The 24,874-nt window shown below is 46.1% G+C and overlaps 1 protein-coding gene across 1 annotated transcript; it reads right to left on the reverse strand.

Moving 5' to 3' along the window:
• Window positions 1–8,654: 8,654 nt before the first annotated feature.
• On the reverse strand, window positions 8,655–24,403 carry TGM7 (transglutaminase 7). The gene is made up of 13 exons (XM_058540539.1): window positions 24,301–24,403; window positions 21,268–21,450; window positions 20,570–20,815; window positions 19,846–19,964; window positions 18,062–18,190; window positions 17,796–17,973; window positions 15,210–15,348; window positions 13,806–13,909; window positions 13,164–13,406; window positions 11,637–11,963; window positions 11,060–11,220; window positions 9,059–9,192; window positions 8,655–8,814 (listed from the first exon to the last, which is right to left on the reverse strand). Exons 1-13 carry the CDS (start codon window positions 24,401–24,403, stop codon window positions 8,655–8,657), a joined length of 2,226 nt encoding a protein of 741 aa, XP_058396522.1.
• Window positions 24,404–24,874: the final 471 nt, after the last annotated feature.

Below are 24,874 nucleotides of genomic sequence, written 5' to 3' on the forward strand. Positions count from 1 at the left end.
AGGTGCTCTGCTGTGGCGGGGGAGCCACGTGGGAGAGGTGAGCTGATGGGGCCTCTAGAGCTGAGTCCCTGCAGGAAAGAGTATCGGGGCCCCAAGACTACAGCTCACAACCAAGAGAGCCTCTCAAGCCTAGACCTCTGCTTGGCACCTAAGCCCTCTCTTTTATCCTGAAGACTCACTTTCTGGACATCAAATGCAAACAAAACCCACTCTGGATCACCCTTGGTATGATTTTTTGGAAATTATTTTTCGGTGGAGGTATTGCCTTGGATGAGACTTGCCAGGTCCCAGGCAAATCACAAATAAAAGCAATAGAGGAAGAACACTTGGGAAGATTCATGGAGAAGTTTTGGAAATAGGTGAGAGGGTGGGAATACCAGTGGAGCGACCTTGATTCTAGTAAGAAAAGTACAAGTCCTTGGAAGGAGCATACAAGGAGAAAAGCAGAGATGGGAGAAGAGGCAGAAGGAGAGGGGAAGGGCTCTTCATATGGGGTAGATGGAACACTCTAAAGCACCCCGCACCCATTTCCACCCTGCCTTTCCCTCTTGTGGGACACTTCTCCCTGCATCTCTCTGATTTCTGGGTCCCTTGTCCTCTCTCCTCAGGAACCTCACTCACCAGCTTCCGTCCTCCCTCCTGTATTTTCAACTCCCTCTATCCTCAATCAGCTCTTATAGTGTGCGCATACATGCACATATACAATTCACTGCCTAACACACCCACACCCAACTTCAATCCAAAATGGAACTCCTCCCCTCTCTCCTTCCTCCTGCATCTCTGGTCTTGGTGAACGAGGACACTGCCCACCCAGTTATTCCAGGGGAAACCTGGGTGCCACCTCATACTTCTCCATCTTCCTGACCTCCCTTAGCCCATCAGTTGCTGAGCCCTGTCCAGTCCAACTCCTGATTATCTCCTAAAACTTGTCTCTCCTCTCTGTGCCCTTGGCCTCGCCTTCACTGAAGACCCCGCTTGCCTGGACAACAACTTCTAACCAGTATCCCACCCATCTTTTTACCAAATGAGTCTCCAAAGTGGTTTTTCTGAAGTGCCAATTCAACAGGTTGCTCCTTGTTTAAGATCCAACAGTGAGTAATGTCCAAACTTCTCTCCTCCAAAGCGGTTTTTCTGAAGTGCCAATTCAACAGGTTGCTCCTTGTTTAAGATCCAACAGTGAGTAATGTCCAAACTTCTCAACATCACCGCCAAAGCCCTTCAGGGCCTCTCCCTTCCCTCCTGGAGTCCTGGCAGGCAAACCCCTTCAGTTCTCGGATGGAGACCTGCTCTCCTGCATCTCTGTGCTCTCACCCGTGTTGGTGTCTCTCTTTCTGAACTGTTGTCCTCTCACTTGTCTACTTTCTTGTATCCAGGCTCAAGCATTGCCCCTCCAGGAAGCTTTCCTGACCCCCTCTCTCTACCACACCAGGTGTTTAGGGACACCGCATTTCATGTTTCCTATTAGCCTACTCATATCTCGACATTATAAATACTTCCCTCTCTTTCCCCCAGTCCCCCTTGAGAGCATGGCCTGTGTCTTGTTAGTATATCCCCAGTGCTTGATAATAATAGTGGCTAATAGTAAAACCAGCAGTAGAACTAGTAATAGATTGCAAGTTCCAGACACTGTTTTAGTTCTTTATGTGCATTACCCCACTTATCTTCACACCATCCCCAGGAGTTAGGTACTATTATTGTTCCTATATTACAGATCAGGACATAGAAGCTTAAAGACATTAAACAGTTTTTCCAAGATTGCTCACTAAGCCCTGGGGGAGCTGGATTTTGAACACAGGCGGTCGGGCTCCAGAGCCCTGTGTAAGTGCTTGATGCAGTATCTGAAGCATGGCCAATTTTCCAGTTCATATTTGTTGATTGATGGAGTGAATGAATTAAAAGATGACCCAGGCATGAACAAATGGGTAAAGGCCTGAACCCACTGCCACATTAGCTGAGATGAGTTAGCTTGGGGAGGAGAAGTCTGGATGGAAGCAGGGCTGTGACCTGCAGGGGAGGGGTACAGAGCCGATCCTGGGACACTCAAGTAGAGAGGTGTGGACTCACCTGCCATTCCCATGGGGCAGGCCAGCCCTAGTAAGGTGGGAGTGGGGAAACTCCAGACCTTTCTAAAATTCAGAGAGACTAGGATGCTAATCCTGGCCCTGCCATGAATTCCCAGCATGCCCTTAGGCAAGTTCCAGTTTCCTTGTCTGTAGAATCAGGGTCCTAGGCTCCACGGGTGCCCAGGTTTGAGTGGAGGGTGAGGACGTTCCCCATAGAAGATTGCAAAAGGAAGCCAGAATCGGCAGATCCAGGTGGGTTCCTCTGCCTCCCCCCTCTTCCCACCCCCAGCAATGGAGAGAGTCACCCAAGAGAGGTGATTAAACTGATCAGAGGACCTCTGCACTTGAATGTACTTCACAATTTACAAAGCTCTTTAGAATACACTTTCTCATTTGATCCTCACAGCAACTCTGTGAGGCAAAGTATGGCTGGCACTGCTATTGTTGTTATCATTTTGCACCTGAGGGAGCCAGGGTCACACTGTGAAAGAGCCAAGACTCAGTCCCAGAGCCCTTTGCTTTATATCACACAATGACACTGAATAGCAGGGACCCCAAAACTACCAGCCAAAATGACACAAGGATGATGGTGTCTGTGAATGCCATGGGGGATGAGAAGAGCAGTAATCAGGAGATGTAGGTGCTAGCCTGGTTTGTGCCTCCTTGCTCCACAGCCTGAACATTTCTTTTGCCAGAATTGATCTGTGGGCACTACTGCCTGGCCGGGCCGGCTCCACCAGGTTACTGTGAGACGAGGGGAGGGTGAGGGCGGTGAAGCAGGGTCACTCACGATCTAACGTCAGGGTGCTCCAAGTGTGGTACATGAACCCCAGGCCCCTGGGCGATGTCGGAGCTGGAAGGGAGCTTTGAGATTGTCTAGTTCATCCAACCACAGTGGGGAAATGAAGCCAGACAAGCTTGCCTAGATGAAAAAGGAAAAGAAGAAAACACTACAGAGTACAGGGTTTTAAGCCAATTTTTAGGTGAGGAGAGAGGAAATTACTTGAAAGATTGACAGGGAAGGCAGAGATGGCTAATATCCCCATCCTCCTGGGAGGCCCATTGGAGGCCCAGTAGGAAGCCTGCCCACCGTCCTCCCTCCAGTGACACAAGTGACAGCCAGGGAGCTCTGTGCCACCAGAGTGAGTAGACTAGAGGAGCAATGACTAAACAAAGACCAGCACCAGACAGATGGAGCAAGGTTTCAGATTTCCGCAGGAGCCAGCCCAGGTTCCAGGTCTCCTGTGGGCGGGTGGGGAGCCACCTGCAACACAACAGGGACGCAGTGACAGAGCTCTACAGAAATGCCCAATGGCACTTAATGGGGATGGGCGCAGCCAGCACACAGGGTGGAGTGCAGGTGTGCAGGCTCCTGCCCTTCCTGCCCAAAGCAGCTGTGTAAAAGCAAAATAGATAAAAAAAAAAAAAAAAAAAAAAAAACAGACAGGAGGAGGTGGAGGAGGGGAAAAGGGTGGTGAGAGGAGCCAAGTGAACCTGTAGAGCCACTGAGCAGGTGAGGAGCGGCAAGGGTGAAGGGCCCACGCCCAAAAACCCACAGGAGGATGCTCTCCTTTTCTGCCTTTCTGGATTTTCTAAATTTTCCATGAGGGAGATGTGTCAATTTGTAATGATAACTTTTTTATTTTTTTATTGAGATATAATTGACATACAATATTGTGTAAGTTTAAGGTATACAATGTGTTGATCTGATACATTTATGTATTGCAATGTGATTATCACTGTAGCATTAGCTAACACCTCCATCACGTCACACAATTATCATTCCTTTTTTGTGGTGAGAACGTTTAAGATCTGGTCTCTTAGTAACTTTGAAGTATATAATATAGTATTGTTAACTATAATCACGATGCTGTACATTAGATCTGCAGAATTTGTTCATCTTCTACTGGAAGTTTGCATTCTTTGACCAACATCTCCCCATTTCCCCTACCCCCAGCCCCTGGTAACCACCATTCTACTCCATTTCTATGAGTTCAGCTTTTCTAGATTCCACATATAAGTGACATCATACAATATTTGTCTTTCTCTGACTTATCTCTCACTTAGCATAATGCCCTCAAGGTCCATCCATGTTGTAGCAAATGGCAAGATTTCCTTCTTTCTCATGGCTGAATAATATTTCATTGTATATATTGTAGGGGAGCAGAATTTGTCACCCCAAAATACAGATAGTCCCTGACTTACAATGGTTCAACTAAGGATTTTTCGACTTTACGTAGGTGTGAAAGCGATATGCGTTCAGTAGAAACCGTACTTCAAATTCTAAATTTTGTCTTTTCCCTAGGGGTGGCAATATGTGGCTCCATACTCTCTGGTGATGCTGGGCAGTGGCAGTGAGCCCACAGCTCCCAGTCAGCCACACGATCATGAGGGTAAACAATGAAACACTTACAAGCATTCTGTACCTGTACAACTGTCACCGACTAGTGCCCCGAGGAACTCAAGGGTGGGTTTGGAAGCATTTAACTGTTTTTCCAAGTTGTTTTTTTTTGTATTAAGGAGACACAACCAGCAACCACCCTGAAGCTTACCAAGCCTCCCTACAAGACCATGATCTTGCCTTATTTTTAATGCAAAGATCTCTTCAGGAGGAGATTAAGCCTCATTACCATAATCTGCAGTGTACCCTCCTCTCCCTTTTGAGTATTCATTCCTCAACTGAAATAAGTTCCTGCTTCCCTTTGTTCAGGGACGCCATGACTTTGGAGATGATTCCTCATGGCCTCCTATTTGCTGCAAATACACTTTACTTCGTGAGACAACTTCCACTGGTGTAGAGTCTCATTTATCTCACCAGGAGGCGAGCCCACTTGGTTCGGTATCACGATGGTTCTGTTTTTCACTTTCAGTACAGTATTCAGTAAACCACATGAGATATTCAACACAATATTATAAAATAGGCTTTGTGTTAGATGATTTTGCCCAACTGTAGGTTAATGTAAGTGTTCTGAGCGTGATTAAGGTAAGCTAGGCTAAGCTATGATGTTTGGGAGGCTAGGTGTATCAAATGTGTTTTCGAATTACAATATTTTAAATTTACAATGAGTTTATCAGGACATAACCCCATCATAAGTCAAGGAAGATCGGTATGTCTCTTTGGCATAAAGATTATATTAGGCTTGTTATTTTTAAGGAATAGCAGACATGGGAGAAACTCTAAAAACCAAGCAGAAGTTATCCTTTTGAAAGACATTTACAGTTGCAATGGAAATTACATTTGTAAGGGTGTTTCCCTCACTGTACCAAGTAGAAAGGGATGACTAAATCTCTAGAAACTCTAATCAGTGGAGAAGGCAACCACATAAATCTGCATAACAACCTTGCTCTTGTTTATTGTGCTTTTCCTGGTAACCTGCCATAACTGATTGCCCCCATCCCAACATCTTTTGTCTTTAGCCGACGATGGTATTTAAAGTGATGCTTCAGCCATTTTGGCATGTTACTCAGTTTTCCTGGGTCTTTCCCATGTGTACAGGAGGTATACATGTTGTTAAACTTTTGTTTGTTTTTCTCCTGTTAATCTGTCTTATGTCAATCTGATTATTAGACCAGCCAAAGAACCTAGAAGGGTAGAAGGAAAATTTTTCCTCCCCTACAATATATACCACATCTTCTTTGTCCATTCATTTGTTGTCAGACGCTTAGGTTGCTTCCATATCTTGGCTAATGTGAATAATGCTGCAATGAGCATGGGGGTGGAAATATCTCTTCCAGATAGTGGTTTTATTTCCTTCAGATATATACCAAGAAGTGGAATTGCTGGATCATATGATAGTTCTATTTTTAATTTTTTGGAGAACCTCCATATTGTTTTCCATAATGGTTGAACCAGTTTACATTCCCACTAAGTGCACAAGGGTTCCCTTTTGTTTACATCCCCACCAACACTTGTTATCTCTTGTCTTTTTGATGATAGCCTTGCAATAATAACTTTAAAAAACACAATGAGGGCAGGCCCCGTGGCTTAGCAGTTAAGTGCGTGTGCTCCGCTGCTGGCGGCCCGGGTTCGGATCCCGGGCACGCACCAATGCACCGCTTCTCCGGCCATGCTGAGGCTGCATCCCACATACAGCAACTAGAAGGATGTGCAGCTATGACATACAACTATCTACTGGGGCTTTGGGGGAAAAATAAATAAATAAATAAAATTAAAAATAAATAAATAAATAAAAAACACAATGAAAGGGGGGGAAAGCCTAGAAAGATATATGGCAAAATGATAGCTGTTAAAAAAGAGACAACAGGCCCAAAATGGAGTCACCTGTGCTAAGCCCCAGGCCTGCAAACCAAGACTCAATACCTAACCTAATTGCAGTTTCAGCCTCTCCCAGGAGTAGGACTTTAAACCAATAGGTCTGGAATTTCCTGACCAACACTAGTGAGGTAATCTTCCTGACTAAGACCCCTGCCATTCCTGGCCCCTACGGGAAGATGACCTTGCCTGAAACAATCCAGCTCTTTATTTTTATAACTTCCTTGTTTTACCTCCTTCCACCTATTGTCAAAATTGACTACAGTGGAGCCATTTTAAAATGGAGTTGGAGCTGCCTTTCCAGAGTAACTACCTTGCTGTCTTGAACCTTGGACTGGGCCAAACCTTTGAACTGGGCCCAGATGGCAATTGTTTTACAAGCAATTGTTTGAGAAGTCAGCAGAAAAACAGACATTCTGATCACAAAGACTAAGGATTATGGACTTTCTGAAGACAGAATCAATAGTCAATCAATGTTTAGCCAAGACTAGCTTTTGCCTCCAAATCTAATTAAAATTCTTTATAATGCAATCTCCTTTCTTTGCCTTTAAAAGCCCCTGACTTTTACTCCCTAATGGGACACTATTTGGGTTTCTACCTGAATCTGTGTTCCCTGAATGGCAATTCTTTGATCCCAAATAAACACTTTGCCTCTTAGACTGGTTTCTGTTTTTGTAGGTTGACACTATAAAAACCTTCCATTTTGTACAACTCCTTTTATTCCCTTCTCTTTACTAGGTGGGATGCTGCCTGATCCATGAATCATTTAATAAAGCCAATTAGACCTTCTAATTTACTCAGTTGAATTTCTGCTTTTTAACATAGCAGAGATTTCTTCCGGGATGAATCATTTAATAAAGCCAATTAGACCTTCTAATGTACTCAGTTGAATTTCTGCTTTTTAACATAGCAGAGATTTCTTCTGGGATGAGGGAACTCTCAGTGATTTTTCTTTTGTGTCTTTTCACTTTTCTGTTCTTTCCAAATTATCTAGAACAAGTACAAATGATCTTGACAACCACAGGAAGAAAATGCAAAAGAGTGCCTCCCTGTCCTTAAAATAACAAAAACAAACAATACAAAGGAAGAGAGGCTGAGGCCAGTTAGGGTGAGCAAGTGAGTGAGGGAGTGAGAGGGGAAGATGAGGTCGGGGAAAGTGAGGGCCTGTTTTGGGGGGCAGCCAGCTATGAAGCACTTCCTAGTCATCCTGGGGGGCCACGCTGAGTGGGCCCTGCCAAGCCATCCCCAAGTTCTCAGGCCAGCAGCCGAGAAGACCTGCTGGGCATCTTCTGGCTGGTCCCCATGGTGTTACAGTTACTGTCCTCCCAGTGATACCAGCTCAAGACAAAGTTGACATAAGGGAAACCATATTGTAGAAAAGAAGCCCTATGTAACTTTGAATGACCTCTGACTAACTAATGCAACTGGATATGCACCCTCCAGGAGATCTAACTGCTCTGTAGATTTTATGACACCTGCTTGTACATGTACCTCCCAGCTGTGATAAGATGATAACTTTGTTCTTTTGAGTTCCTTAGGAATGTGATGACCCCCGAACAGAGAGTTTATGCTGATAGCCATCATCAATGAAAACTGAATGACCTGGTGTGGCACTCCCAGTCTGTAACACCAGAAAGTCAACATTCTTAACCCTCTCCCCTATAACCCATCAGCCTATATAACTGCTGTTAAGATTTTGTGCCCCCTTAAGATGGTTCTTTTGGACATGAGTCAGCCATCTTCCCTCTTGTTAGCAAGCTGTAATAAAAAGTCCTTTTTCTCCTACCACATTGCCTCTTGACTATTGGCATGTCTTGCGGTGAGCAGAAGGCCCCACGTTGGGCGGTAACACCAGTACATCCAGGCTGCTCTCCCCAGACCTCCCTCCAGCCTCTTGCCTGCAAGTTCCCTAAGACAGTTTAAATGGAGACTTGGGATCCTTGATTCCAGAGAGACTGATTTAGAGGGGATCATATTGGGCTTATTTTGTGGTTGGGGCCCTTAAAGGAGGAAGAGCAGGGAGGGCAGCCAGGCCAAGAGGACCAGCTAGTAGCAATAAGTAGCTTGTTAGCACAGAAGAGAGGAACACCAGTGAAAAAGATGTCTTTATTGTGGTTCTAAGAGAGCTTTATTCACCCCCCAGGCAGGCCAGGAAGAGGACAGAGAAGGAGCAAAGATAACACCACACCGATAACACCACACCGTCAGGAATAGAAAAGAGCAAGGTGCGGCTGGGAGGGATCTGGGGAGAGCATAAGAAGGAGGGGCAGGGGAGGGGCTGGGGGGCTGGGAGGGCCTAAGGAGGGTGGGGGCAGGGATCAAGAAGCCCTGGCTGCAGCAATGAAGATGTCCTTGTAGCCCTTAATCTCCTTGACCTCATTGCTGCTGATGAGGACTTGCAGCTGGCGGGGTCCAGGTTTAATGGGGTAGAGGTCCAGTTGAATTTGGATAGTGTGTCCAGGCACCAGAGTCCCAAGGCTGAAAGTCAAAAAGAACCTGTTAGAGTCTTGAGGAGTAACTGCTGGGGTGGATGGTCTGGTTTCCCCTCTTGGTTGGTAAGCACCTCACACCGCCCAACACCATGGAGCTCAACTTTCCCTGAGGAGGGTGGGAAGTGGGGGCAAGGAGGCACCATCCAGGAGACTGAGGACCATCCAATGACCCTGTGAGGCACCCCTTATCAGAGACCAGCATGAGACAGGTGGATGGCAATGGTACTTACTCATTTGATATCTGCCCATTGATGAGGCCACTTCCCTCCAGCACCATCATGCAGTTACTCAGAGCCACCATTAGGGTGTTGGTGAGAGTGATGTGGACTCCCAGTGCCTTGCCCACCTCAGCCCTCTCAGACACCTGTGTGGAGAGAAGACAGGGATATTGTGAGCAACTGGTCTCATTTCTGCATGCCGATTCAGTAACCTCACTCCCCATCCCTCTGTTGACCACCAGGGACTGCTTACTTAGAGATAAGACCTGCAGTTGGGAAGAGAAGAATGTGAGCTGAGAGTGTTCAAGGTAAACACATATCTTGGCCTTTCTTAGAAGGTCTCAGTGCTTCAGGAAGCCACCACCAATCAGCAATTGTTACCAAGTTGAAATCTATTTCCATTCCCACCATCTAGTTCAGGATGTCAATTAGATTTCAACTTAAGTGCCAGCTCCAACCTGTTAGTTGTGGCTAATAGGAATTCTGTGTTAAAAAGGATCCCAAAGACAAATCCAGAGTCAATGAGAGAGAGTCATGATTGATTAGTAGTGTCTGACACAGGCATAGGGTAAGGAAGTGGTGTCATGTGTGCCATCCAGGTGCCATCAGTAATGTCATTCTGAGGCCGAGGTCACAAAATATGTTAACAGCAGAGTCAGGACCTGACCCAGCTGTCCAGGCCCAGCCAGGATCTTTCCCCCACACATTCTGTCTTCATATACGTCAGCAGACACACTCTGAGTTTTTCCAGGTGCATTCAGTGCATCACATGTGAGGTCTGTGTTATAGGGCAGCATGGCCTTGGGCTGTGAGTGGGAGGAAGGGATTCAGTCCTACTCACTTCCGGAACCCAGGTGCCCAGCACAGTGCCAGCCAAATGACGGATATTTGGTAAACGAGTGTTGAACTGAAATGAGCTCTGACCACCCAGATCATACAGGGGGCATGTTCTGGCTCAACCAGAGAATCAAAGAGAAGGAAGAACACATTCTGAGTTCTCTGGAATTCAAATGAAAGAAACAAGTTCCTTGTACTCTGAGGGTGTCAGAGTAGAACAGGTAGAAATATCTTTGGAATCCAGTGTACTCACACAAATCATCCCCCGGTTCCTTACCTAAGGGGACCAATGAACTGCCTACTTGGCATCTGCTGTGTTTGTATTGGATCCTGTTGCAACCAGGCCTTTGGGTAACAGGCACCAGGCTGTGTCTGCACTTGCCATTCTGCTCACTGTTTGCCCCACCATGGAGGCTGCCTGGCATCACTTGGCCTGACAGGCTGACAGCATGCCCAGGTGAAAACTGTCAGATGGTCAAATAGTGTATGACACACAGTCACTCGATACTCATTCTGGGTGGGGTGGGGTGTGCTATGGAGGAATCCACCAGGTACAAAGCCAGGTTGGGACTAGGCCGCAGGCAAGTCTCTCAGAGTGGGAGGGGAAGGTGGGGAAAGGAGGCTTCAGGGGAAGGAAAACCCTGGTAAGAGGAGGTGGGGAACATCCCTGCCCTCCTCCATTTATCCTTCCTCCACCTGTATTCCTTCCTTATGCAAAGGCGGTGCCAGTCACTCAAGCCTCTGAACTCAAAATCTGAGGCTCGCCTTTCATTTGTCCCCCTCTTCCTTGTCGCCCCCATCTTATCAGAAGTCACCTTTTGAATTTGGTCTTATGGTCTCTCAAATCTGTCTCCTCTCTTCCATCTCCCAGTCACTGCCTTTCTTGTCTCTTTGCCTCTGCAAAGCTATCTCCTTTCTTAAAATGACTTCATCCTCATCTCGTTTCTCTATACAGTGTCTTCATATGCATCCTCAGCAAAATGTCACCTCCTCTGGGAAGCCTTCATGCCCTGCCCTGTACTTTGCGCAGAGCACGAGAGAACACACCATACTGTGCTTCAATCATCCAATTGGTGTCCAAGGCAGGGACTGTGTCTCATTCACTGCTGGACCCCCAGCCCCTGGGTAGAGTGAGTCAGAGGGCTCCGGGGCCTCATCTCTGTCCAGACGCCTTACCTCGATAGATAGGTGGGGAGGCTCCAGAGAGATATCTTTTAGGACCAGCATGGACCTCCCTGTCTCCTCAACCTTGGCAATGCCAGACACACGGATCAGCTTTTCATCTGTCAGCTTGTTTCCATAATTGTTGAAGGGTAACAAGAGTGGCCACTGTATCTCTAAGCAAAGACAAAAGACATCTTGAGTCTGGGGAGAGGGTCTCTGAGAGAAAGAGGGGTAGGAGGAGGAAATGCGTATGTGTGAGAGAGGGAAAAATAGTTTGTGTGTGAGAAAGAACATGCGTGTGAGACTATATCTGTGTGTGAAAGTGTGTGTGTGTAAGAAAGAGACAGATAGTGTGCTTACCCTGTACCCACTGCCCCCAGAGGTCACTGCTGTTTCACCTGGTGGGATGGCATCAGAGGTACAGCACCTGGCACTCAACCTCCTGCCAACAGCAGCTTCACTGCCTGGTGTATGTGTGTTTTGGGAGTGCAGGGGGCTCTGTGTTATCTGGCTGGGCCAGCCCAGCTTTGTTCATGGCCCCAAGGCTCCCCTCCCTGTAGGTGCCTTTCCAGGCCTGCCTTATACTCACCCTCCCCAAAATCCAGGTTCAAGTACACTGTTTGCCTCCAGAGGGGCTCTCGGGTACCACCCTTGTGCAGCAGAGCCTGCGCACAGAAGCGCACCACCAGTCTGATGGGACCCTGGGGGTGGGCTCTGTCTGCTACCCTCCGGGCATGCAGCTTCAGCAGCAGGTCCTGGCCCCACTCAGGCGTCCTGGCCAGGTGAAGCTGTAGCTGTGCTGGCTGATCCTGAAAGCCCCTGGACCCCAGAAGATCCAGGAAGGCTGAAGAAGTCCTTCTGGGGCCTAGCATTTTCTGGGAAGCCTTCATGAACACAGATCGCTCCTCAGTGGATCCTGGCCGAAAGGAGAACCAGGAAAGACATCAGCCAGGAGAGGTCGAGAGGACCAATGACCTTCTTTGGGAAACAAGCCACCTAACAACTCCCAGCTCCTCTCCCGAAGCCCCAACCACATGAATAGCCATGAAAGAAGGCGATAGCGCATCACGTCTGAGAACATGGGGATTGGTGTTGCTGGGTTCAAATCCTTGCTCTAACACAGTCTCTTAATCTCTCGGGGTGCAGTTCTGTCATCTATAACCCAGGGATATCTCCTTACCTCATTGAGCTGTGAAAAATTTGGGTTAAATGAGTTGCTGAATATAAGCACCCCACACTGTTCTTTGTCATCAGTATCGCCACCATCATCACTATCATCATCATCAAAGCCAGAGGCTTCTCTCCCCCACCAGCATCCTCACTTCTAGAATATATGCTCAAGCCTTTCAAACAGAGCTTCATCTCTTGCCCTTGGGGGCTACTCAACATTCAGGCTTAACCCCAACTCATCCCAAACTGTGGACCTCTCTAGAACAGTTACACGCAGCAGAGGTACTGTTCCAAGTATTTTCTGTGTATTTACTCATTTAACCCTCACAACAGTCCTCTGAGATACTGTTGACTCATTTTACAGATGAGGAAGTGGAGGCACAGGGATGGTAAGAACATTTCCAAGCTTACATGGCTAGATCATACTGGGGCCTTGATTGTACTCAGCCTGACTCCACCCTGGCTGTCTCCACAGGGACATCTACTCCCTTCTACAGGCCCGAGAGCCCTTTCCCTCCTTGAACATCCACCTCTCCTCCTGCTGCCGCCCCCACTGCCATAACATAAAGACACCATGATGTGACCCTAGGATAGAGTTACCAGATGAAATAAAGGACATCTAATTTAATTTGAATTTCAGATAAACAATGAATAATTTTTAGTATATGTCACATGCAATATTTGGGACATACTTGTACTAATGAAATATTTGTTTATCTGAATTTATCTGGAGTTCGAGTTTAACTGGGCACTCTGTATTTTATTTGCTAAATCCAGCCACCCTACCCTGAGGCCACATGGCCAGGGTCCAGGAAAGCCCTAGGAGTTTGCCATGAGGAGGGGGTGATTAGGAGGTGACAGTTTTAACATGGGAGCCATCCTCATTGGGAGGCAATACAAAGGAGGTTATACTGGCCCCCTCCCCGGATCCTCGGGAGCCACGCACCTTCTGGGTACTTGTAGGAGCTGGTGATGTCCTGGCGCTGGTCTGACCCTACCATCTTGGTGCTGATTACGTTCCCAATGGAACTGGTGTTATGGGCCAGGATTTCCTGGGCCTGACCATCCCTGAACAGCCAAATGACTTCATCGGCGTTCACCTCGGCGTACACAAATGGGGTGTCATAGGCCAGGTGGACCTCCCCTTCCTTGATGGCCTTCACAGAGGCAGGGCCGCAGCAGAACAGCCCTGTGCAGGGAACAGGAGTTGTGGACGGCTAACATGGCTGCTGACACGTGGACCAGGAGCAGCTGCTCATGGCCGTGGAAGTAGGGAAATGGGATGGGGAGGGACAGTGGCGTTAATAACCCTCACCCACAAGTGTCCTCCAGTTCCCCTTAATTCATCTGATCCTCACAGCCACCCTGTGGAGCGGCAGTTATCATCCTCATCTTCCCCGCTTTACTGGGTCACCCAGCTGTCAATGGCAAAGTTAGACTCCTGACCTGAAATTGTCTTTGCTACAACATCGGGGAGGGGACCAAGTGGGAAAAGCATCGCTCCTTTCTGTCTTCCGGCTCACGTGGCCAGTCACCCTGATCACTCTCCCCATGGAGCCTAGACCCTTCCACAGTGGTCCTCACTCACCGCTGCTGGTTTGCTGGGGAGTGGGGTCTAGAGCCTGCCACCCATTATATCCTGGCGGGAGATCTTTCCGGATCATCCAGCACTCGTTCCAGACATGGAAATTCCTGCAGACAGAGTAAGGAGACAAGGACTCACATTTTCAGAGTATTTGCCAGGTATCAGACACTATATTGAGTGATTTATATTGCTGTTTCTTGTTTTTTACTTTTTACTTTTTATTTGGAAGTAATTTCGAGCTTACAGTCAAGTTACAAGAATAGTGCAAAGAACACCCGTGTATCCAATTCATCTATTGTTACCCCATTTGCTTAATCATTGGCTTTCTCTCAGTATGGATATAGAGATTATATACATATATTTTTTCTTGTTTTTAGTTCAGTGTGTATCGCCTAAAAATAGGGGTCTTCCCTTACATAATCTTGTACAGTTATCAACCTCATACATTTAATATTGATATAATACTCTTCTAGTTTACTGTCTATATTTGGATTTTGTCTGTTGACCTAATAATGTCCTTCAAAGCATTTTTTTCCACCCAGTCCAGGATCCAGTTTATGATCACACATTGCATTTAGTTGTCCAGTATCCTTTGTCTCCTTTGATCTGGAACCGTTTCTCAGCCTCTGTCTTATTACATTGACATTCTGAATAATCTTTATTTATTTATTTATTTATTTCTACCAGGCCCTAGTTTTGGGCTTGTTGGACGTTTCCTCATGATTACAGTCAGATTTGCACTCACAGAATTCTACAGTGATATATCCTTCTTAGACACACCACTGCTGATTGAATTAGGGAGCTTTCAGCCCTCTAGGAGCTCAGAGAGGGAGGGGCTCCAAGGACAGCAGCTAGTTCTCATACAACTCAAAGGGTCTTACCTGGAAAGTGGCTGGAGAAGGACAAACAGGAAGTCAGATTTGGGATAGAGTGGAGGAGAAAAGAGCCAGGAGAAGAGACTACAGATACAAAAATAAAGGGACACACAGAGACACACACATACACACACATGCTTGCAAAGAGGGAGTGAGGCAGGGAAAGGAAGAAGCATGCAGAGGCAGCAAGCCCAGGCTTTGCCCTGACAGGGAAACAGAGAATGGTACAAACAAATAGAAAGACTCAAAGAAGGAAGAGTAAGATGAATACAGATTTCGAGGTCAGATTCAGAGGATGCAAGTCTATTCATTTGGTTGCCAGCTTCAGAATCTTATCCCATCATCTTCTATCTCTGAAATGAGTTTGATATGATGATCTAATTAGCCAGAAGAGCCTCCTGGGTTGGGGATTTATTTTCTGAGCATCAGCAACAATGTACAGGACACTAGTGCCTCAAGGCCAGAGAGAACCAGGTCAGAATTTTTCCTACCCAGGATGGAGCAGAGACCTGTTCAAGACAGTGCCCCTTACCATATTTTGTCTTGTTTCTGATTTGGCAGCATCTCTGCATTTTGGTCATAGTAGGTGTCGATGGTCAAGTTCCCATCCATGTTGTGTGCAGAACAGAAATTGGAAACAATGCGAGTTGGAACACCTAAGCATCTCATTACTAAAAGGAAAAAAAGCATGGAGAATCACTGAGTTCATTTCAAGCAGAATCACTGGTTTCCCATGCATACTTTCTAACTTTCTAGCTGGAGGAGAGAAAGAAAGCCAAGATTCTTGCAGATCCATACCTGTAACTCCATTATACTTAGAGCACCACACCCAGGCCCAGAACCCTGCTGCCCACTTGCCCTGTCAATGGTCTCCATCCCACTAGAAGAAAGAAATCATTTGAGGGTCACTTAAAACAACAATTAACAACAACTCAATTTTCATTTAGAGCTTTTACCATTCAGTAACTTTCCAAATTAAAAACAGAGAACCTAAAACATTTGATAATTAGAAAGAAAATTTAAAACTTTAGACCTATGCTGTGGCCAGTTTCAGAAGACAAGCTGTGTGATCTTAGGTAAGTGGCTTAACTTCTCTGGGCCTTAGTCTCCTTGTAACAAAATGAGGAGTTGGCCCAGGTAATTTTCAGTTCTGGAATTCTAGATCTGTAATTATACTGAAAGACAAGGATTTGGAGGAGGTAAGAAAGAAATCAGAGAAGGAATAGAAGGGCAAGATAGACATAGAGATAGGTGGAAGACATCAGAGACAAAAGGAACCTGCATGTACCAAGAAAGTGACCATCTTTGATGAGGCAACAGTACCCTCTTGTGGCTTCTCAGGATAGTGCTACAAAGGCTTTTTAAAGCTGAGTTAAGATTTCACATATCTGATCACACAAAGCAGACATTACCCCACCACCACCATCACCACCACCACCACACACACACCAGCCCAGGGCCAGATGAAATCAAGCCAAGAGCCAAGTGTGACCTTTAGAACACAGGGCTCCACCTCTACCAAAGAGGCAAGGAGTTTAGAAAGAGGTTTATCCTGTCTTCTGCCCAGGAGGAGCAGATGGTGCCTACTGAGGCTGCGGGGAGGATTACAATGCTTCGAAACGTAAAAGGACTTTTGAGAGTGACCAATCTTTTTGTTTCGATTCACTCAAGAGCCCCAAAGGGAGCCACTTGTCCTCAAACACCTGTCCACTCCCAGCACAGCTCCTGGCTTTTCAAAAACCCTTCGCAGGAGTGAGAGCTAGACCAGGGCTGCAGGTGGACAGAGGCGGCTTAGCAGGAGCAGCTCTCCCCTCACTCAATGGGCCCAGAACTCTAGGGCCTAGGAGTGGGAAGAGGCTCAGAGGTGGATCAAGGATGCAGACCTAGATCTTCTCCCTCTCGTCCCTTGGTCTAAAGGCCTGAGCCCTCCTTCATAACACCCACCTAGCCAGGGACTTCCCAGCCCAAGGCAAATTTGGGGTGATGTGCTGAGCATTTTCCAGTGAAAACAAATGAGCAAAGTGGGGTCATTTGATTTGAACACTCAGATTTAAACTTCTCTGTCTGCAACACCTGTACATAACTGCCAGGCTGTGCTGCCCCTCTCAGAAAAATCTAGATTTTCGTCTTTGACCCTGTGTCTATCCTCCCTGTTCTGTGCTCCCTTATCCTCCAATTCAGAATCAACCCATTTGTTCAATAAACATTTATTGAGCACCATAGTGCGACAGGCAGCACTGTGTAAGGCACTCCTTCCTTGCACTGGGGAAGACAAGCAGGCACTTCAGCATTTTCCATCTTTCCCTCATCTTCACAGATAATCTGATCAATGACTTTGCACTGAACTGCAAATAACCGATAATGCATAAAATGTTGATGCTCCTTAAGGGTAGTTAGCAAAGTAGCAAATCTCTAATTTTAATTCCTCAAGAATCTCTCCAAGAGGTATTTGGGAGCTTCCAGCTCTGCCTGAAGGTGAGATCAGGCTGCCCCAGACCATCTGCTTGCACCTCAAGCTCCCCCAACCTGTCCCCGACTCCAGGCACCTGCAGTTGAGAAACCTGAGCAGGTGGCAGGAAGAAGTCGGTTTTGCTCCGCTGTGGGACCACAGGCACCTCTATCCGGGGGACCACTTTAATATCTAACTGTTCCGTCAAGAAGACTGAGGAGAAAGGCCGGCCCCGTGGCTTAGCGGTTAAGTGCGTGCGCTCCACTGCTGGCGGCACTGGTTCAGATCCCGGGTGCGCACTGACGCACCGCTTCTCTGGCCATGCTGAGGCCGTGTCCCACATACAGCAACTAGAAGGATGTGCAGCTATGACATACAACTATCTACTGGGGCTTTGGGGGGAAAAATAAATAAATAAAATCTTTAAAAAAAAAAAAAAAAGAAGACTGAGGAGTGATTGCAACAGATCAACCTCCCTCGTCGGTAAATGTGCAGGATTCCTCGAGACTATAGAGCATGCTGGTTAAGAGCTGAGTGCCCACCACTTCCTACCTGTGGGGCTGTGGGCAAGGCAGAGTTAACTCACATGAAAACAGAGATAATCAGAGCCTGACCTCAAAGGCTTACCATGAAGATTGCATGAGTGGTTCCCATCTTCCCCTCACTCACCGGTGCACATAACAGCTGCAAAGACCCAGCACTGGCCATATTTCACAGGCTGCCCACCCCTAGCTGACCACTGCCGCAGGATGGCCACGCTGCCGTTCCACTCCAGCGGGCTGACCCCCATGGAGTAGTCCTCTCCCCAGTTCCCCTGCAGCACGCCGCTGTCGTCATTGCTGTTGATCTACAAAGAACAAGCGGGTAGGTTTCCACAGCACCTGGGGGAAGCTCAGACTGTCCTCAGACAGGGGCGGGCAAGCTTCTGTCCTTACCATGGCGCTCACCACTCTGCAGACATACACCACCTCGTTCCGCTGGGAGCAGTCTTTGGACGGGTTCTTTAAGAAGTACAGGCTCTTGTTCAGGATCTCAAAGCAGATATCTATAACGTCCTCTTCAAACTTACAGGTGATTGCAAGGGAGAAAAAAGAAGAGTAAAAATGTCCAGAATTCTGCAACTTCAAGTCAGTAACACAGACTTTTAGGGATGGTATGTATGTGGTGGATGTAGGCGTGGGACTAAACATCAGACAAGGTCCTGCCTTCAAAGAGCTTCTAAGTCAAATTGGGACTGTATTAGATTCAGAATTCTGAAAAACTAACCAGTGTGGCTCTGATGGAAAATATTAACAGAATTCGGAGAGATGAGAGATCCTTGCTGACTGAAGAGATCAGAGAAGGCTATTGGAGCCAGTGGTCTTTAAAGGAGGAAGTAGACAGGAAGAGAGGAGGGAGGAGGTGTTCACCTGAGGTCTTTGAGCACGATGGATACCAAGGACAGGGGCTTAGAGATTCTCATTTCTGGAGGACGTGTGGGAATAGGAAAAGATCAGATGGATAAATATAGGGCCAGGCACGTAAGGAGAGGGATAAGAGTGTGGAGAACCTTGAAATCAGGTAGAGGATTCAGTGCTGATGCTGTGAGCACGGGAGAAGCCCGTGTAGGCTCATGACATACGTTTACAACATATATTTGTGACATATGTCACAACACTTTTGGCTGCAAAATGCACTGGTATTTGTCTCATTTTCAAAAAATTATACAAGTTGTCACAGTTGGAGAACAGGGAAACTGATCCTCCTCAGCAAGGCTCCCTGCTTCCCTCTAACTCTTCCCTGCTGGTGTGTGGCCAGGGCTGAGAAGGCAGTGGGAGGCAGAGAGAAACTACACCAGCCGTGGCTGGTGGTCGAGAGTGGAAAAGCTGACCAGAGCCAAAGGTCTCCCTCTGTACACTGACTGGATATTTGATGTTATTGATAAATTGCTATTAATTTTTTCAGTTATGATAATATATTGTAGTTAAGTTTTTCAGAAAGAGTCATCATCTTTTAGAGCTATGTTCTGAAGTATTACTGGATTAAATGACATGGTATCTGTAATTTGCTTCAAAAAATCCAGTGATGAGGTGAGGAGGATGCGGGAGTATAGACCAGGGATCAGCAAACTTTTCCTGTAAAGGGCCAGATAGTAAACATTTTAGCCTTTGCGGGTCATAGAGTCTCTGTCTCAACTACTCAGCTCTGCCATTGTAGCATGAAAGCAGCCACAGATGATACCTAAACAAATGAGTATGGCTGTGTCCCAGTAAAGTGGTATTATGGACACCAATGTTTGAACTTCATAAAATTCGCACATCACAAAATATTATTTTTTAAAAATTCTTTTTCAACAGTTTAAAAAATGTGAAAACCATCCTTAGCTCATGGGCCATGCAAAAACTGGCAGTGGGCCACATTTGGCCCATGGGCTATAGTTTGCAAAGCCCTGGTATACACGAAACAAGATTCACCATAAATTGATCACTGTTGAAGCTGAGAGATAGGTTCACGGAGGTTCATTATAGTAGCCTGTCTACTTGGATTATGTTTTAAGTTTTTCATATAAAATATTAAAAACTAAAAAGGAAAGGCGTCTCCCCCTTTCTTCCTTGCCCCTTTCGTTGGATGGAAAATTGGTCCAGCATTGAACATCCTGACTTTTGTTAGCAGTGCTTCATGCGCTACCAGAGTTGTCTAAGGAGACCTGCCCAGGCCCACCTTCGGGTGACAGTGTTACCTGCCCGTAATTCCAGGGCCAGGCGGTGATGAATCTTTCATGACCCTTGTAAACAAAGCCGTAGTCCATCATGATATACTCCTGCAGCAGTACTTCACTGGGCAGGTAGACGTCGTCCTCTGAGCGGTTAAGAGCAGTGGAGGGAGCAAAACCCCAAACCAAAAAGCAAACAGAGCAATAAAGTTAAAAAACAGTAATGACAGTATCTTACTGCATAATAGGAGAACCCATGGGTTGATGGAGATAGAAATCAAGACTGGATCCCTTAAAAGACTACTATGTGCTTTTCTAGAGGCCAGCAATATAATCTATACTTTAAAAAATAATGATTATCTTTTCCTGATTGTAAAAGCAGCAAGCTTATTGTAGAGATTTGGAAAATACAGATGACATAAAGAAGATGATGAAAATCACTCATTCCCACTACTGGGAGTCACCCACTATTACATGTTGTTGTGTTTTGGCCACTCTCTCTTTCTCCGCACATAAATATAACACAATTAAGATCACATTATGTTCCATTCCCAAATCTATTTCACTTATATCACACCATGAACATTTCCATCATGCCATCAAAAACTCTCTGTAAAGATGATTTTTAGTGAGCACATGATAATATGTTGCATAGATATGCAGTGTTTTATTTTCTGGGCTTTCTAAGCAGAACCTCACAGAGTCTTCCCAAAGGATCACGTTAGCATTACAACCTGTGAGCAAGTCATACCTGCACTCCAAGGGTTAAAAAGCAGGATGAAAGTCCCCAGAAGGTGAGTTGAGCTGTGACCCTGGCCCTGAGAGATCTCTATCTTCAGAGTGTAGGAGCCAATGACTGCATTGGCTGGTGTGAAAAGGGAGACGGAGAACGAGTTGGAGTCAATGGTGAAGTCAGAAGCACTCCAGGCATTCCCTTGTCGGGCCTGGGTGAGTGAGAAGGTGGCTCGGGTTCCCAGCAGCTCCATGGGTGCTGGTCCTGTGTAGGAGAGAATGACCCCACTGTGAGGCTCAAAATCTATGTGACATGATTCCAGGTGGATTGGAAGGACACTCACCTTCTCCCACCACTTGCCAATCCTTTTGGTTTAAGGCTTTTACTGCTACTGTGTGTCCTTGGACAAGCCTTAAGATCTCTGAGCCTCAGTTTTTAATCTGTAAAATGGGATCATAATAGTACCCACCTGAAATTCTTGTCATGGGGATTAAACGAGCCACTGTGTTTGAAGTTTTAGCACAGTGCCTGTCATGTATTTAAAAGTTGGCTATTATCACAACTTCAGTTCTTTCAAATCTTTCCTTAACAGCACTAATACGGTGCTGAGCACTAAAACGGTCCTAGGGGTCCCAGGAGAAGAGAGGGAGGCTGGCGCAGAAAGGAGAGGCAGGGGCACAACAGGTGAACTTTGCCTTGGGGTGGGTCAAACTCACCAGTCTCAGCCACGAAAGTGATGTGGTCAGTCTGGAACTGGAACGGTCGGTTGAAATTCAGTCGGAGCACGAAGAGCTGGCCCCGGCGCACGATAAGCCGCTTCAGGCCCATCTCCTGTGTGTGATGCTCCTTGTTGTTTCTGGGGCTCTGCAGATCCACGGACCTGAGCTCCAAGGCTGCCACTTGGGGAGAGTGAGGGACAGGTCACTGCCCAGCTGTGGCTCCCTGGGCTCAGCATCCCCTGACACTTTTCAATCATTTCTGTGACACTTGGCTCTGACTTAGGTAAGATTCCTGTCCAGATCTAAGCCCTTCTGCCACTCTGCCCTCTCGTTTAACGACAGCCTCAGAGGGCAGTTTAGCAGGCCCTGACCTAAGAGTGGGAGGACAACGATCCCGGTGACCTCTGTACCTGGATCCAGAGCCACAACACTTGATAATTATGGTCCCAGAAAGCAAATCATTTCGAGATAACTGAAACTTAACCCTTGAGGTGCTGCCAGATATACTTAACCACTTTTGTTGACAATCTTTCTAAAAAATTACTCTATTATCCTGCAAATAGAAGAAAGAGAATATTAGAATTTTGTATGAATTAAGACAACGGCTGATTGGAGGCTGGGACCTCAGCCACAGGACAGTCCCTGCTTTGAGATACAGGGGGGTATGTGAGCTTCAGGGTTACTTGTTACTTGTTTCTTGCTTCTCAGCTGTATTCCGGATAGATAAGCGCACCGACTGCTTCCTGGGGTGCTACTGTATGTGTACACTTAGTATACAGTTTAAAAGCTCTCATAGCACAGTGGGCAAGAGTGCAGGCTCTCACCACCTTGGCTGTGAGACCTGGAGCAAGTCATTTAACCTCCCTAAACATCAGTGTCCTCGGCTGAAAAATGGAGACAATGATATTCCTACCTCATAGGGTTCGTGTGGGTACTAAGTGAGGATTCACATGTAAAGATCTTAGCATTAGTACTAGTAATAATGCAGCCTTGAGTTGCATTTGCTTTGCTATTTTTGCTGGTGATATTTATTGTGTTTACTGTCAACAAAAATCCATTAGCTCTTTTCTGCTAGTAGTACATCAATTTATCTCAGCAGTTCTTGACCAGGGAAATTTTGTCCCCTGGAGGACATTTGGCAATGTCTAGAGACATTTTGGGTTGTCACAACTTGGGGGAGAGGCTGCTACTGGCATCTAGTGAGTAGAGGCTGCGGATGCTCCAAACTGCATCCTAGGGCAAAACTCGTGTTTGCTCCCAGCCAGTTTTTGTGCCATTTGCATTTTGAACTTCTGAATAGGTTCTTAATGTTTTTGCTAAATGAGTTCACTTTGATAGTTTCAGCCTCTCTTTCCTACCTGGCTGGATTTTTTGAATCCTAATTCTTTCACCCAAATGCTTTACCTTGCCATCTGGGAATTGGCTAAACTGTCTTCCAGGTCTTCATCAAAGTCATTGGTAATAAGATGGTTCTAAGCATGAAAGCTTAAGTCGGAGGCCAATGGAGTACTGTTAGTGCTTTCTTCCAGATTAACATTAGGAAATACTCTTTAAGTATAGTTGTTCAACTAGCTGTGACTATATCTAGTTCTTTACATGAGGAAGGTGGATTAGGTGTTTTTAAATTTCTTTCACAGTCTAAAATAAAATCCAGCTTTTATATTTGTATGTTTCCCACAAATCTGTCAAACATATGGCTGAAAACAGAATGTGCATGGTAGTCCCTTGATCCGCTTACTAGTAACAAACTTTCCTTGAGGTATATTCAAAAGCAAATTACTGGATCAAATAGTACAAAGTTTTTAAACTTCTTGATGTAAGTTAGGCACTTAAATAGTTATATTATTGGAACCAGAAAATTCCAGGCAAGATCTAAGATAGATGCCTTTGAATTACTTAACAGCATTTTTTAGACGTCAGGTCCATTCCATTAGTAGTTTGTGAAATCAATTTAGAGAAATGTGACCAATATTTTAAAAGAAAAAAGAATAGAGTAGAAAATATCACAATGCATTGCACACAGAAAGAGCAAGTAAAATTTTATGTATAACTGGGTCATGATGTAAACTGTGGGTCATAGTCAAAAGTTTGAAAGCAACTGGCCTAGATCCTGTTGGAAACTGGTTGCAGCTCATTTGTTCCTAAGGGGCCTGACATTCACTGAGCCTTCACAGAAAGCCTCTCTGCCCTATACATAATGCCCAATGACAGTTCCACCCTGAAAGATCAGACACCCCAAAGAGGCAGTGCAGAACACACAGGAGTGCTTCCATCACTTCCACAGGAGACAACAGGACTGGGGGCAACCTTTTCCTGACTACTGTTCACAGCTCCAAGCATAGTTTCTAAGGGCAGCTAACTCAATTTTCCATTTACCCAGGTTGACTCTTGGTTTGGAAGGAAAGGGGAGGAGGAAGAAGGAAGATGTCCTTTCTACGCCCAAGGTTGCAGTGCACAGAGAAAACTCATTCTCCACTGGAGACTCAGGTTTTCTTTTTTCTTCAACTTAATATAATTATGCATTTGGCTCAATGAATTGTTTTCCTGTCAGGGAGACAATGACTTAGAGAACAAAAGGGAGGATCTTCAAGGGAGCAGGGAAAGAAAGCCAAGAGGATCAGCAAGAGGTTCAACAAAGCAGGAAATCAAGCAGAATCAATTAGTAAAAACATGTCAGCACCCACAAGGCCTTCTTGACTTGGCCACCGGCCCAGCAGGGTTAATGATGAGTAAGAGGAGAGGTAAGCCCAGGCCACAGGACTCCTGGCACTTGACTAATATAAAGACAAGAATATAAAAGGATCAAAATATATCCCCATATATTATTAGCTTAAAAAAAAAACAAAAAAAGGAAACATTAAAACAGCTGTCTGCCTGCAATGTGTTCTGAAGTGTGAAGTGCCTGCCCTCCGAGAGATCAAAACCTGAGGCAGCCCTGCTCGCATCAGGCTCCATCTCTCCCCTTGGGTCTTAGCTCAGAGGTAACCACTACACAGGGGCTTTCTTTGACCACTGCATATGATGCCTCACCTCCTACCCTGTGATCACTTGCCATCACAACACCCTCTTTATTTTCTGCAGAGTACTTAATAGTATCTAGAATTAGTTCCATGGAAGCAGAGACCTTGGCCATCTTCTCACACCTGGATCCCACTTGCCTAGAATGGAGCAAGGTTCCTAATTGCTGATAATTGGAGCTAATATTCACTGAATACTTACTACGTGCCAGGCACTGTCAGAAGCATTTTACATGTCTGAAATCATTTATGTTCTCACAACCACTCTGTGATGGAGGCATTAATATTGTTCCTGAATGCAGGAAGGTGCGGGGCAGAGCTGAGATTCAAACTCAGGCAGGCTGGCTCCAGGGCCTGCCCTCTAACCTTCACAATCTCCTGCCTTCCCTGGTGGGTGCTCAGGGATGTTTGCTGAATAGATACGTGCATGCATGTGTGAAGTACAAGGGGAATAATCTGGCCGGGGGGCAGTGGGGCTGTACAGGAAGAGAGGGGGAAAAGCCTGTGAGGGCAGCAGGGCCAGGATGCTGCTATTTGGTTCAGTAGTAATGGGTATACTTAACCCTGATGGGAGGATACAATGTTAC

Source organism: Diceros bicornis, chromosome 5 (assembly GCF_020826845.1).
Source record: "Diceros bicornis minor isolate mBicDic1 chromosome 5, mDicBic1.mat.cur, whole genome shotgun sequence".
NCBI classification, from domain to species: Eukaryota; Metazoa; Chordata; class Mammalia; order Perissodactyla; family Rhinocerotidae; genus Diceros; species Diceros bicornis.

Bases quoted from the DNA above. Each gene is read 5' to 3' on its own strand.
- TGM7 (XM_058540539.1), bottom strand. From the start codon at position 24,403: ATGGCCAAGGTCTCTGCTTCCATGGAACTAATTCTAGATACTATTAAG. The intron at 15,349-17,795 runs GTGAGTGAGGGG...TTTTCCTTTTAG, and splicing joins TGCAGCTGTTATGTGCACCG to TAATGAGATGCTTAGGTGTT. The intron at 11,221-11,636 runs GTGAGTATAAGG...GTCTTTGCTTAG, and splicing joins GAACCTGGATTTTGGGGAGG to AGATACAGTGGCCACTCTTG.